Consider the following 15,415-nt stretch of genomic DNA (forward strand, 5'->3'; position numbering starts at 1 on the left):
TATATATATATATATAAGCCACTACACAACGACTTTGGACGAAAATGAATCATGTTTTCGCCCATAAGCTCGATGCCGTCCGATTTTCCATGCAAATGCAAATTTAATACAAAAAATATATGGGGACCGCCCCCGTAGGTTTGTGGTGTTGTTTTGACAAAACCGTCACAGACATGTGAGGTGGAGAAACAATAGCAATTCGCCTGTAAACATTTTTAAGACTTTTCTTATATATTTTTTAATCTCTTAAGATCTGAAGCTTGACCACCAAAACTAGGCACCAGAAGAGAGGATGAATAACCCGGGCAGGTCCAGGTCAACCGACCCATTTTTGGGCAGCGTTTCCTCAATAACTGTTCCAATTTTAATTATGTTTGAGGAATAATTTCTCAAGCTAATTGGCAGCCGATCAATCTCTCGATTTGTATGGAGTGGCTAGCCAAAAATATAGCAAGCATCTGCTAATGTCAGACCATCTTCCCTGTCTCTCTATCGGTTATTTCTAGTTACCAGCTTCTTAAGCCGCTGGTTACCATGACAGGCTAGAATAACTAATGGTCCTAGAGAACAAAATCCTGTAAATGGATTGTTACTGTTTGGTAGTATTTATGAGTAATATTTAGATGCAATCTGAGAAATACATAGCTTCTATTTGGTGAAAAAATATAGGAAATGCATTACCAACATTTTATCAACACTTAGCTTATAAACTGTCATTTTTTTCCATTGAAATGTAGAATGAAAGTAATCATCACATCATTACAAAAAGATTTTTTAATAATAAGATCATCACCATTCCAAAAAGATTTTCTACTAATAACTTGTACCATTTTAAGGTCATCATCACACAATTTCTTACTTATTTTGTACGCCATTGGCACTTACATGGAATCACATGTCGGTCATCATCACACAATTTCTTATTTATTTTGTATGCCTTTGGCACTTATATGGAATCACATATCCTCTTTCATAATTAGACTTTAGTTTCAACATGATAAGTCATTGGAATAATATAATCGAACATGTTTTTATTTATTTTTTATAGAAATCTTTCAAATGTCTATCTATATAATTTCAAATAGGCAATAAATTTGTGATACCAAATTAAAAATCTTTACCGTACAAGTTAAAAAATGTGAAGAAGTTTGATTAATAAACTAGAAGGTTCAGTACTTGCAATAAAAAATTTTGAGGTATTGAAAGAAACTAAAGAGGTATCTTATTTCAATTGAGGTTTTACTAATCTCTTATGAGGATTATGTTGAGTGAAATTTTTTATTATAACTGTGTTGTGTAATTTCTTATGCTGGGTGAAATTGTTTATTATAATTGTGTTGTGTAATTTTTCATTGATTAGATATGCTGAGGATAATGGATATGGAGAGGGAGAATGGAAAAAGTCAAAAAAAAAAAAAAAAAATTCCAAATGAGAAGAAGAGGCTTAAAGATAAATAGGCTTAAAAAAAAAGGGAACGCTTAAAAAGAAAGGGAGCATCTTATGCAAACCAATTATTAAAGTTCGAAAAACCTTATGCAAACCAGTTATTAAAGTTCAAGAGAAACCTTATGCAAACCAGTTATTAAAGTTCAAGAAAAAAGGGACAGGTTTAGAGAGGGAGGGAGGCAGCTATACATGTTATTAAGCATTTTGTCAAGTAGAGAGACATACTGGATTTAGAGGAGGAAGCACGTATGCAAACCGAATAGGTGATAGAAAGACACACAGAGGAAGGGCTTAGAGATAGGTGATAGAGAGACACACAGAGGAAGGGCTTAGAGATGGTGGGCTTAGACATGGGCTTAAAGATGGAGGGAGGGTTTAGAGAACGAGGGACATATGCAAACCAAATAGGTGGTAGAAAGACACTGGGCTTAGAGAGGGAGGGCTTAGAGATGGAGGGGGCTTCAAGAGGGAGGGCTTAGAGATGGAGGGACTATCCATACAAACCGAATAGGTGGATGGGCATTTTATTAAGCTGAAATAAGAGTTTTAGAGAGGAAGGGCTTATAAAGAGGAAGTCATAGAAACGGAGGCTTAGAGAAGGAACGAATAGGTAAGTTGGCATTTTATTAAACTGAGATAAAACACACATTGGGCTTAGAAAGGGAAGGGGCTTAGAGAGGGAAGGGTCTTAAAAAGAAAGTGTTTAGAGAGAGAGGGCTTAGAGAGGGAAGGGTCTTAAAAAGAAAGTGTTTAGAGAGAGAGGGCTTAGAGAGGGAGGGGTATTAAAAAGAAAGAGTTCAGATAGGGAGGGCTTAGAGGGGGGGAGCAACTACGCGAGTAGATGGATTGGCATTTTATTAAGCTTGGATGAGGGGTTTAGACAGATAAAGCTTGGATTGGCATTTTATTAAGTTTGGATTGGGGGTTTAGAGAGAGAAGGCTTAAAGAAGGAGAGAGCATCTATACAAACCGAATAGTTAGCTTTACATTTTATTAAGCTGGGATAAATTAAAGAGTTGGCATTTTATAGATTTTTAAAGATTACGTGATATAAGTTGAAGAGTTGCATTTTATAAATTTTTAATGATTACCCATCAAATGCGCAATAGATTTTCTACTTTAACAGCCTGTAATGTGTGTTATATGAATTTTGAAAAAATCTCGAGTGATCTCATTCTATTTCATTGCTTCATTAAGAATAGTGTTCCCAAATGGTGGAAATATCATTCCCTAGCTTTTCTATTTCATTACTTCATTCGGAATAGAGTAACCAAATGGTGGAAATACCATTCCCTACCATTTTTAGTAATCTGCGTAAAAATAGAAAAATCACTGGGTTTCATTATTATGGAGTGTACCAAATGCCATATTTTCATGTAGTAGATTTCTTGGTACCTGCTCCTAACGTTTTAAGTGATCCAGAATGGATTTCATTGTTATGGAGTGTACCCAAATTGTGGAAATGCCATATTTCCATGTAATAGATTTTTTGGTACCGGCTCCTAACGTTTTTAGTAATCCAGAATGGAAATCCGTGATGGCTTGGCAAAAATTTTAGAAACATTCGGTGGATCGCTATATAAAGGTAAGAAACATTCGGTGGATCGGTATATCGCTATATAAAGGTAGGTGACCAAACATTCTTTTTATTCGGCTTGCAATCTCGAAACTAAAGATAAAATGAAAAACAATTTTGTCATTGGAGAAAAAGAAATTTTAATCACCGGATCATGATGGGGAGAATTGGAGATCACAAGTAAGTAAATATACCCTAACTACCATCATCTTTCATCTGGTGCTGCATATTAACAGAGAACAGTTTTACCAATCAGCAAATGCAACAGCATACATGCCCCGCTGGTAATCAACCGGTGAATGAGAAATATAAGGATAAACAAATAAAGTATTTTCTTCAACACCTGCCACTGAAGCCCGAATCACAAATGCATACAATGGGGCGGCAATAAAAAGATAGCAGTGCATCAGATACATTAATTCTATTTCAAGGGCTTTGATAAAATTACCTGACAAAAATATCTAAATACAAAAGATTCAAATGCATATCTGATTCAAATAATCCATACAAAATGATCCTGCTGATGTGGCGGTGAAATCCTCTCACGCCCCTTCCGGAAGTGTCCTTTTGGAGGTGCTGATGTATAAAACTGCCAAAAATAAAACAATCAAACAAATGCTATACCCATTGATAAGCAATTGTTAGTCGTTGACTATGGATTGAATAGAAAACTAGTTAAGAGGAAGTACCATTATTTCCTCGAATAAATGCATCCCCATATTTATTTTTCAGCTGCCCGTTGACATATTCTTCTGTCTGCTCCATGGCTATATTCATATATCCATCCAAGCATGCCAGAATACCTGCAAAACGATACCTCAGTTTTATTTTTTCAGATGAGTAACTGCATTATATTAAATTTAAGTAAAATGTACAAACTTTAGATATCGGTATATTAGAGGTAACAGAATTTTGGGTAGTAAAATAAAACTATTAAAGAGCATTGCCCATCACAATCACAAATTCAACAAGATGTTCTTGGAAGCAAGAGCCAGTAATAAGATATCCAAAGGAAACAGAATCCTTCCCTAGATAGGTACTGTGAAAAACTAGTCATAGCTATACTTGTCTCTGAAAGCCAAAATACATGCAGAAAATTATAGAAAACGAGCACAGGCAGAAGCATCTACTACCACACGATATTATCTCTACATTCATAAATCAACTCGAAAAGATTTCTTCGGAAACGATATCCCATTAATAAATCATATTCACAGCAAGTATGTGAATACAAACATGTGAGATTACAGAAGTATGATAGGCCCGGTACATAAAACATGTCAAACTTAATTTCTTCCATATAAAATGATCGCATTTGATATAGAAGTCCATAGCTTCAATAGGATGAAAATGGTGAAAGCAAACCTCGTTCCACAAACCAAATCTTGCGTCACCTACATTTGTCCCAATGCCATGGGTTCATTTGGAGAGAGGATTACCTTGGTACAAGGACAGCATGGAGTGGCAACCTCATCTCAGTGTTTAATCTCCCTTCGACAAGGTCATAACGAGCCATTTCAAACCTTCTTAAGGTAATAATAAACTTAACCATGGTTGTCGTTTTTCTTGTGTACTGGTTTTTCCACATTGAACAATGTTTTGAAAGCCACTAGGAGGCACCTAAAGGTCAGGGGAAAAGGCCAGCCACTCAGGCAGGTGCCCGTTCGAGGGGCACCAAACACATATACGGGTATAACTGTGCAGAGAAAATACAAATACATGCATATATTGTATATAATTACACATGACCAAATTTTATGCTCCCATGGGAGCATACTATTTACTCCCTTGGATAAAACCTAGTCTAAAAGTAATTTTGGGGCCCAAAATTTTGGGGATGTAAGCTCTTCAACCCATAGACTAACCTCAAAAAAATTCCAAATCGCCCTCTCTATGCACTTGAAAAAATAATGACTCGATATTGAACAAAAACTGTCCAAGTTTGTGCGGGTGAGATCTACGTGCTAAAAACCCTAAATTTCAAATTTTCTCTTTTGAAAATATTCATCTTGTGACTCTTAGGAGGTTCTCAAAATTTCAGCGTGAAAAAAAATCTCCCAAGTAGGCCATCTGCCTGAGGGTGTAGGTCTATAGTATGTTCCCACAGGAGCATAGTATACGCGCTCACATGTAAATATACAATGCATATAACAAACTAACAAATTACATACTTTATATAAAGTATTAGCAATTGAACATTAAAATTTTGAAAGGGTAAATTCTAGAGTTTGAAAGTCTATAGGTAAATGTTGAAACACATTCAACACACGTAAATATAAGACATAACAATCACAAAGAGTCACCAACAATAGCATTTCCAAATCTCGATGCTATATGGCTGAATTTGATCACTCCATGTCCATGATGACAAACTCAAAATACTTTACAAAAGCACATGTCTACTAATATAGAGAAAATGACACAACATATATATATATATATATATATAAATGAAAGTACATAATGTTAAGTCTTTATCTTCTTCATCGGCTTTGATCCTAGCACCTCCATCTGATTGCAAGCCATCATAATCAGAGTCACCACCCTCCTCAACATAATGGCCCACCTCCTCGGTCTCTTCTGAATCGATCTCCTCCTCATCTCCCCCCTCCTTTAAGTACCAAACATAGCAGTGGATCTAGTGGTCCTCCAAGGATAGGAAGCGGGCACAGAAGACTCCTCAACTATATCACAAGTCAAGCCCTCTCCATAGAAGACCTCTTTGGCTCTAAGGGCAACCAAACACTCACTACCATCATCTCCACATCAATATCTTGATCATTTTTTATCCAGGCAATGACCACATTCCCAACCCGTAACCCCATTCGTATAAAAACCTGATGAAGACATCAAATGATCCCAAATAGGGAACAATTTAACAAAAGATGGCTATCCTATGTTTCCGTCTCTGATCCATGATGTTTTGGATGAATATCGAGCTTTAAATCACTCAAGACCTCCTTTAACCTCTCTTGATATTTCACAATGAATCAAATCAAAATAAATTGGTATTATCATCATTCCACAAAGTTCTCAGATTTTTCGACTTTGAAATTTCAAAATTCAGAATTTTGGATTTTTCCTCATGGGGAGCATTGAGGTAGGAGGTTTGTTTCAAAAGGAAAAAGAGAGAGAGGCCCCCCGGAAGACGGCGCGGGGGGGCCGACACTTGATGACAACCTCATCAAGTGTCGTCACCGCATCAACTGTCTTCACCATAGGGGAAGGGCTTCTCTCCATGGGACGACAATTCAAGCTGAACATGACTTGTCAAGGAGGAGTCGGTAAAGCTATGACCAACTCAATGACAGGGGCTACCACTGGTAATGAAGGTAGAACAGGAGAAACTGCACGAGCCACGCGCTTAGAAGACTTCAAGGGCTTTGGTGGCATAATCTGAGGCTTGCTAGGGGAAAACGATGGTGACCGGCAGTACGAGGAGGAAGATGCATCGAATGAGCTTGCTTCTTCAATCGAGCACTATTCCAAGGTGTAGGTTTCACGACCTCTTCAGCCTCATTATCTTCTAGAGCTTCCTTCCTCTTCTTCTTTCCCTTTGCCGCCATGGCTGCCCCATCATGACAGTCATAAGTGCGTACGGCAGCAGGGGCAAAATGAGCACCGCTACCGATCAGGGCATTCAAGTCCTGTGTGGGCCGTCCCTCAGCTCCTCTTGCAACACACCCCTCCTTCCATCAGTAAATAAAACGAAGACCATCAAACAAGGACCCGATCTTACCCTTAAGAGAGAGAAGCACACGTGACCCTTCATTAGTGGTCATCAACCTGAGGACAGCAATGGTCTTCCAATCCTTGGGGTAATCTAGCTCAAAGATCTTCGAGGAAGGTGGGCAAAGTTGTGCCCATGCTTTGGACCCCCCATTTTTCTCTCTCCTTCCTCTTCACATCTCTCTCTCTCGCACGAGACGGGTAGCATAGCCGCTGGCTCGGTGCCTCCCTCTCCCCTCTCGTCTAACTCTCACATTCCCCACTCTACACCGTGGGTACCATAGTTCAAAAAAACAGACCGCCCAGTGCCTAGGCGGTCCAGAAGGCTTGAGCGATGCAAATTGGGTAGTATTTCCCTAGGCAGGCCTGCGCCTTGCCCAGAGGCAGAAAACTTTTTATTTATTTATTTATTTATTTTTTCAAAGATATAAAAGTTAAGAATGATGACTTTTAGGTTCATTTTAACTCTAAACCCACCAGAACCCTTTTTATAGTAACAGAAACCTCCAAAAAACTACATTTCATTGGATTGAATCATCGAAGTGTTTCTCAGAGTTTGGAGTTCAAGCAACCAAAGCAAGTGCATTATTTAGATTGCTTGTTTTAGTTTGGGATGTCTTCTTCAGGAGTTAGAGTGGAGATCCAGGTTGGAAATATTGATACAACCCAAATCCAAATGACAAACATTGCGTTAGATGCAATTTTTGTGAAAAAGATACAAAAGGAAGCATAAACCGGTTTAAAAACATCTTGCCGATATTAAGGGGGATGTTGCCCCTTGTAAAATGTTCATGAAGCTATCAAGGACGAGATTAAGCAATTTTCAAGCTATGGAAAACAAAAACAAGAACAAAATCCTTGTCATAGATCTATTTCTGCTACTCCTAGAAAAAATGATCTGAGTTGGAAGTATGGGTACAACCCAAAACCAAATGATATAAATTGTATAAGGTGTAATTTTTGTGAAAAAGATACCAATGGGGGTATTAGCCGATTCAAAAAGCACCTTGTTGGTGTTAAAAGTATTGTTGCTTCTTGTACAAACGTTCCTGAAGCAGTTCGAGATGAGGTTAGATATCTTCTGAATTTTGAATAACCAAAAAAGGGTGAAAATAAGCCTTTTTGTATGGAAGTATCTTCTCCAGTTTCTAGTCGGAGTGGTGATCCAGGTTGGAAGTATGGTTATAACCCAAATCCAAGTGATAAAAATCGTATTAAATGTAATTATTGTGAAAAAGATACTAATGGGGGCATTTACCGCTTGAAAAAACACTTTGCCGGTATTACAGGGGATGTTGCCCCGTCTAAAAATGTTCTTGAGGCTACCAAGGAGGAAATTATACAATATTTGAGTTTAGAAAAGCACAAAAAAAAGGGTAGAGCAGCCAAGACTCCTTGGGCCTCATCTACATAGACTGCACATACTAGTAAGAGGAAGGTAGAAGAAGAGGAGGAAGAGGCAGATTCAAAAGAAACAAAGGAGGACAAGCGTTATATTGAAGAGGGAGATGACTCTGAGGATGATGGTCTCGACTCTGATGCATATGATGAGACTTGCCTTATTGATATTCCTTCTGATGATGATGATGATGATGACTGAAGACTCTTACCTCTTGGTGCTGAGTGTTGAGTCTGTTGACTGTTGTGTTGAGTCATGAGTGTTGACTTTTGTTAGACTGTATATTTTCTAAATTTCTGTATATTTTTGTTATGTTGAGTGTTGACTTTTATATCCTACACTTGTATGGTTTTACAGTTTACTGTTTTAACAATATGGATTATCTAAATTCTCTTCTCGCCTTCTATCTTCTTCTTTTCTTTCAACTTGAAACATGGTATATTGGGATTTTTACTTTTTTTTTTCAACTGGGTAGCAACTGCCTAGGACCCGCCTAGCGCTTTTTGATACACTGGTGGGCACACACCCTTCTCCCCCCAACTCTCTCTCTCTCCCACTCTATATCATGCCTACGGCCAAGCCATGGTCACACACACCCTTCTCTCCCATCTTGCCCACTCAACATCGTGCCCACGGCCACATCTCTAGCCATGGGCACACCCCTTTTCTCTCTCTCGTCTCCAACTCTCTCCACCATACAACGTACCCACTGCTAAATCGTGGGCACACTCTCATCGCACCCTCTCGTCTTGCCCACTCTCTTCGTTTTCTCATTGTGCCCACAGCTCACCCATGGGCACACTCCCCCACCTCTTATCTCAAACTCTCTCACTTCCCCTTTGTTTCATCTCACCACCTCTAGCCCATGGCTCACTCATGGGCACACAAATATTACACTACACTCACAATACCTCAAAGCCCATAACTTGACCACGGGCACACAATCATGCACTCTCTTATGCTCTCACCTCTCACCTCAAAACCCATGGCCTAGCCATGGGCACTAATGCACCTTCCTCGACTTCATCTACTTTCATTTCGAAAGCCCATGGTTCAACCATGGCCCACACCTTCTCCCCTCTTGCTTTCATCTCTTTCTCTCTCTTCTTTCACTCACTTCAGGTCACTTGCACACACCGTCAAGCCCATGGCTCGACCCATGCTACTCAGACGGCTCGCTCAACATCCTGGTGACTCATCAGCCACCCTTGAGCCTCACATTCACCATCATTCACATCATGACCTTCATTTCAGATAACCCAGATTTTTATCACTACAATCGAGCATCATTCAAAGAATACAAATGAGCGCTCCACCCAAACACCCATCCCACCAATGAGTCACCATTATTTCAAACCAATAGCATCACTCATCATCCCCTATAGGTTGCCTCACATGCCCTATGAGGTAAAACCATCATCCCTAGGGAGTTACACTTACCTCATAGCAAAACTCACCACCCTGATGAGCCTATACCTTACCCGTTCCATGAGAAAAACCATCAATCCCCAGGGAGTTTTGCCCCCCTAATGGAACAAACCACTACCCCAGTGAGACTCACGCACCTCATAAGGGAAACCGTTAGCCCCAGAGAGTTTCATATGCCCCATGGAGCAAATCACCATCTCCAGAGAGCCCCATATGCCTCATGGTGTGAACCATCCACCCCAGTGAGTTTCACCCATCTCACAAAACCATCCTCACTCCATGGTGAACCTATGCCTCACCCATTCCATGAGATAAATCATTACCCCCAAGGAGTTTCCTCTGACTCATGGGGCGAACCATACCCCCCATACAACCATTTCACCTTGGATTGCTCAACAACACTCGAAACCATGAATGAGCGCTCCCATCTATAAGCCAATACCATCCCCAGTGACCTCATCACATGCACCATCCAAACCCCTGGATGGTCACCCAGATAGAGTGTTTCACCATGGGTGAGTTCATCTTTGACCCCCATCAACAACCCTCATACATACCCATGGGTAATTGACCAAATCAAATACATAAGAAAAGCTGGTCAGGTACGGGTTTGGGTCCTGGGTCCAAACCTACGTTTTGGGTTTAGGTACGGGTATGGGATCTATGGACCCATCAGGGCTAGGTTCGGGTATGGGTCCAACTCGTACTATTCAGGTCTGGGTAAGTGTCCAGCAAGACCTGACCCATACCCAACCCATTGCCACCCCTACTGAAAATGCATGGGTTGATGAAGTAAAGGAATCTGTGGAGAACGGGTTCTCTTTTTTCGCTAAGGTAGCAAAGGTTTGTGCAGCAAGCCCATCCATTGTATTAATTTGCATGAAAAGTGATATGGCATTCACAATGAGCCTCCCTGGAAGTTACTCTCTCTATTGCTCAATGAACAAAATGACTCACCACAGTCGCTCTACATCACTCAATGTCAATGGGCAGATTGTATTTCCAATCTTTTGTATATGATTTTTTCTTGCATTCTTTGAAGGAATTCTATTTTCTTCAGGGATGCTATTTTGATTTTTCCTACCACCTCCTTATTATCATTTGATTGGCATGATGACAATGGACTGCATTTTCACATCGATTTCTTTCTTTCCATATGATCAAACTAGAGTGGGAAGAGAGGCACAAGGAATTTGTTAAAAATTCTTTGGAAAAAATGAACCAATTTGTTGGGAGACTTTGGATGTTGGAACCAGCTATGGCTCTGATATTGAATCGCCAAGTGATTGCTGTCCAAAGCTCACCCACGAAGGTGTATGTGAGAAGAGGTGATAATGATCTTCAATCTTCACTACATAGGGGGCATCAATTACAACCATGATAACCCCATTTTTGCACTCTATCGGAGGTCTACAGCCTCTTTTGATAAGCAACCCATGTAAACCACGAGATCCTTGGGTGTATTGCTTTCTCACATAGAGTCTCAGGTGTTTTATTTTTGGCCCCGTGTTCTTTGATAATTTCACGAGCACATTTTGACTTAATTTGTCCATATTCATTAGGCACAGATGTTTGCATATCATCATCATTTCTCCCTAGATTGGTGGCCTTATGCAAGGTTATCTTCCAAGCCTATAATATCCACCCTCTTACAGAGAGAGGAAGTTGCCATGCATTTCTATCCCAAAATTACGAGACGTATAGAGATCTTTCAAGGCCCAAGTCCCTTATGAGAATGGGTTCTCATTGTGACTATTCCCAAAGTTGAAACCTCAAAGCCTGATTTCAAATCCACTAAGACTTCGGGTTAAGCTTTTTAGTTTTTCATTATGAGAGGGTTTGGAATTTGGAAGCTTTTAGAGAGAGAAAGAAGAGGTTAGAATTCACAAAGGGGAGTGAACAGTTATTGTGTTTGTTTATAGAGTCATGGAATTTGTGTCATTATCAAAATAATTATGTGAATACGTGAATATATAGGCTCTACTTTCTTTTGTTTCAAATTCTCATGATAGATCAGTTTTTATTTCAAAAATGTCTTGAATTTTACTGCTGTGTTAGTTAACTTTCTCAAAAAAGTTTTGCTGCTTTGTTTTTTACTTAATATAGTCAAATATAGTCAGATAATACTTACTTTTCCGTCTAACAAGTAATATTTATTTGTGAGTTCGTGGAAAACATTTGTATGTTTGTTATCTTCGTGAATTGACGAAAAAAGTTCTTTGTGTAATACCAATACTTATTCATTGAATTTGTTGCGTTGTAAGCCATAAATAGCCCATCAATGGAAAAAGACTCAGAGAGAGAGAGAGAGACAAACCCCATCCCAAAACTCCCATAGTTATTTTTATCATATTCCCTATGCTTATTGGTGGAGGGGCAAATGTGAAAAGGGCCCCTTCCACAATTTTCCGGACATACAAATGTGCCCTTTGATTGGCTTTCTAAAGCTGCCTCAAAATATAGGTCAAATATTAAATGGTTCATATTTTAGGTGTGATTTGATAAATTTCCCTAAATATAACAAACATCATTTCGATTCCCTAGTTGTTACTTTCATCACTGAGACACCATTCTGCTCAAGCTAAACTTGACACAAACTTTCTTCAGAAAAGGTTGCAAAGCACCTCCAAGGAGATGGAATAAATTCTCTGATCCATGTCAAGTAGCTACTACTACAACAGACTGCATCGACTAACACCCAATGTGTTCACAATTTCTTTACTTAATATGTGGGTAATAAAACCTATCACTATAGAATTTTCAATGTTTTCACTATGTAAATTTTAAGAAAATTAGAGTAATTTACACTTCCAATTTGTGAGCTAACACATGAATAGTACCTTTTTGACTGCTGAACCTACCCACAACAATATCCAACACTCTCTCACTTCACCATTGTCTAACCCATTTTATGAACCTTTCTCTTGTACCCTCCCCACCAATTTATCTCTTTTCCTAGACAAACAAATCTCAAATTTCCTAGCCAAAAAAATCTCAAATTTCCTAGCCAAACAAATCTCAAATTTCATCAGATTCTAGTAATAACATTTAGACAATACGACTTAAGTCATTCGAATTTTTGCCAGGAAAGTATGATGACAAATGAATGGAACTGTATCGTGAAAGCATAATCCCCATTCACTTCAGACACACGTAGAACTATGAGTTAAATGAATATCGCATGAGAAGTCTTCCTCTTCAGATTCGCATTAGTTACAATAACCATAGAAATGGAAATCTGGTGGATCAGATTACAGTGCCTTTTTCTTCCCTTACCTAGTTCTTCTGCCACAGTGTTTGTTGACAAAAAAATAAGCAATATCAGTCCATTTCACCATCTATTTATTATTCCTAAAGAACTATTCTCAATTATATATTAGTTCCATTTGGATTTAATACATAGGACCTGACAAATCTTCACATGCCAAAGTTTACAAACACAAAGCTTCTCCCATAAATCAAGTTTATGATAACTTAGAAGCATAGAAACTAATAAAGTCCAAATTCCACTACATTAAAATTTGCATTATCAGCAATACATGATCTGCAGCCACTTCCCATACCCAATGGTGTGTTTATGGCCTAGGTAGGTCCCTAGATTTATCAATAAACTCTAGTTCCACTGTACATTAAGTTAAAAACAGGTCAGGAAAAAAAATTACCAAGTTCTCAACCACATTCATGGGAATTCGCTGCTTTGTAAGACAATCTCAAGGGACTATCCACCAGAAATACCCAAAATACAATCTTTCTCCATTTTCCTTTTCCACTTTAAGATAATACAACTTCTAGAACTAAGGACGCCCACCATCAAAAGAACTTCCACTGAACTATAAATCCTCATTAATCAAAGACAGTGAAATTTTCCCAATAAAATGATTAAAAGAAAAAAAAGTTCCCAGAAAAATTATATTGAGACAGTAAAAAAAAAAAAAAAAACTGGTTTTGCGTTTTCTCATCAATAATCCATACAAAGAAACAGAAATTCGACCCACAAGCCATTTTAATTTCGCATAATACTCTATCATCGCTCCCAACCTTCAATTAAGACTAACCTTCCTTCGAAACAGCTTCCATAACCCCTCTCTCTCTCTGAAAAGGGATAAACCCTAAATGGACAATGACTAAACTGGAGGCACGAAGTTCATACGCTTAGCATCCAAAACAAGCGTGTTAAAAAAAAAAGAATGACGAAGAAATTCATAGGTACAGACCTCTGTAATCGACGCCTGAGTTGAGTTTGACAACCACAGGACGACCGCGAATTGATTTCAAGAAATCAGATGGGGTTTTAGCAGAGCCGCTCGAGTTCGTCGAAGCGTTCCCAGCTCCTCCACCTCCACCTCCACCTCCACCTCCACCTCCACCTCCGCTCATCTCTCTCTGAACTAGGGTTTGAGCAGAACCCTAGAGTCTCTCTCTGAATCGCTCGTTATAATCTCTCTCTGAACGCCCGAGATCGCGGTTCTTTAGTCTTAGACTCTTATTACTACTGCGTGCAACTTTCGGTGATTCGCCCATTTGAAAGGACCCGGTTTCTATGCGCCCATGCCCGCGCCTGTAGAAATGCGAGCCTATTTTCATTGTTTTTAGATAGAACACGTTGACGGTTTTTTGAAAAACCGCATATGTACTCATGCGGTCGAGGCCGCTTGAAACAAATGTTTGCTTTTGGGAAAAGGTGCAACATATGCAAGCAATGTTGGGTACTACAGATCCGGCGTATTCTATGTACAGTGCACCACCGGAGCATATGAGAGGAAATGAAAGGTGATGTGCGCCCGTGAGACAATGGAAGGTGTATATGGATTGCACGGGGATCATCAAAAGCGTGCCATGCAACATGTATTAGTGTAGAGCATAAACATAGGGAAAATATCTCCATCGACTTTATTTTCAACTTGCATTTGTTCTTGAACCAAAAAATTCAAACCTATCTTTTAACCTCTCAAATAACTTTATCTATTTTTATCTCAACTTTTAACCTAAACAAGTTAAAAAATACATCTTTTTTTAACTCTCCCTCCTCACATGTTTCACATGTTCCTCATGTGTTTCTCTCTCTAGACTGTCCAGGAGGTCAACGGGAAACCTTGCGTTGTGGCCGAAACCTTGCGTTTTGGCCACAATCTTCATCAAAAACCTCTCTCCAAGTAGGCTAAAAACCCAACCGTTACTGGCAGCGATCGTAGGCAGCTCTGTTGTTTCTTCGATGACCAACACTGTGGAAAATCAATTGTTTCATGGATTGAGATCTCCGATGAAGGGATTCAACCTTTCATCCTCAGCTACAGCAAGAACAAGAACCTCGCCTTCATCTTTGAAAGAAGCTTCCTCGGTTCATGGCTATGATAGGCCTGAGTTGAAAAAGGAATTGAAGAAAGGTGATGCTATCTCTTCGCTAGTTTTGGAAGATAAAGTGATGACGCCGCTGAATTTTCAAGATTATTTGGAAAGATACAGGGACTTCACAAAAAATGGTGATGGCCCTCCTCGCTAGTTTGCTCCATTGGAGTGTGGTGCTCCCTACAAATTCCGATCAAAATTCCGGCCAAAATGGTGGCCGGCCAAAAAGATTTAGTCTGTAAAACCCTAAGCAAGAAATTATGGGTTCTCCCTGTAAATCCCGATTAAGATTCCTGCCAAAATAGTGGCCAGCCAAAAAGATTCAGTCTGTAAAACCTTAACCGGAAATTTGTGAGCTCTCCCTGTAAATCCCGATCAAGATTCCAGCCAAAATGGTGGCCGGCCAAAAAGATTGAAATTTGTAGGTTCTCCCTGCAAATCTTGGTCAAAATTCCGGCCAAAATAGTAGACGGCCAAAAAGATTGAAATT

General features: G+C 39.3%; 1 protein-coding gene across 1 annotated transcript; it reads right to left on the reverse strand.

The window, feature by feature from the left end:
• Positions 1 to 3,308: 3,308 nt before the first annotated feature.
• LOC18995744 (uncharacterized) lies at positions 3,309 to 14,034 on the reverse strand. The gene is made up of 3 exons (XM_006846565.4): positions 13,794 to 14,034; positions 3,713 to 3,826; positions 3,309 to 3,612 (listed from the first exon to the last, which is right to left on the reverse strand). Exons 1-3 carry the CDS (start codon positions 13,954 to 13,956, stop codon positions 3,566 to 3,568), a joined length of 324 nt encoding a protein of 107 aa, XP_006846628.1. The 5' UTR covers positions 13,957 to 14,034; the 3' UTR covers positions 3,309 to 3,565.
• Positions 14,035 to 15,415: the final 1,381 nt, after the last annotated feature.

Source organism: Amborella trichopoda, chromosome 4 (genome assembly GCF_054954075.1).
Source record: "Amborella trichopoda isolate Santa Cruz 75 chromosome 4, AtrichopodaSantaCruz75HAP2 v2.0, whole genome shotgun sequence".
NCBI classification, from domain to species: domain Eukaryota; kingdom Viridiplantae; phylum Streptophyta; class Magnoliopsida; order Amborellales; family Amborellaceae; genus Amborella; species Amborella trichopoda.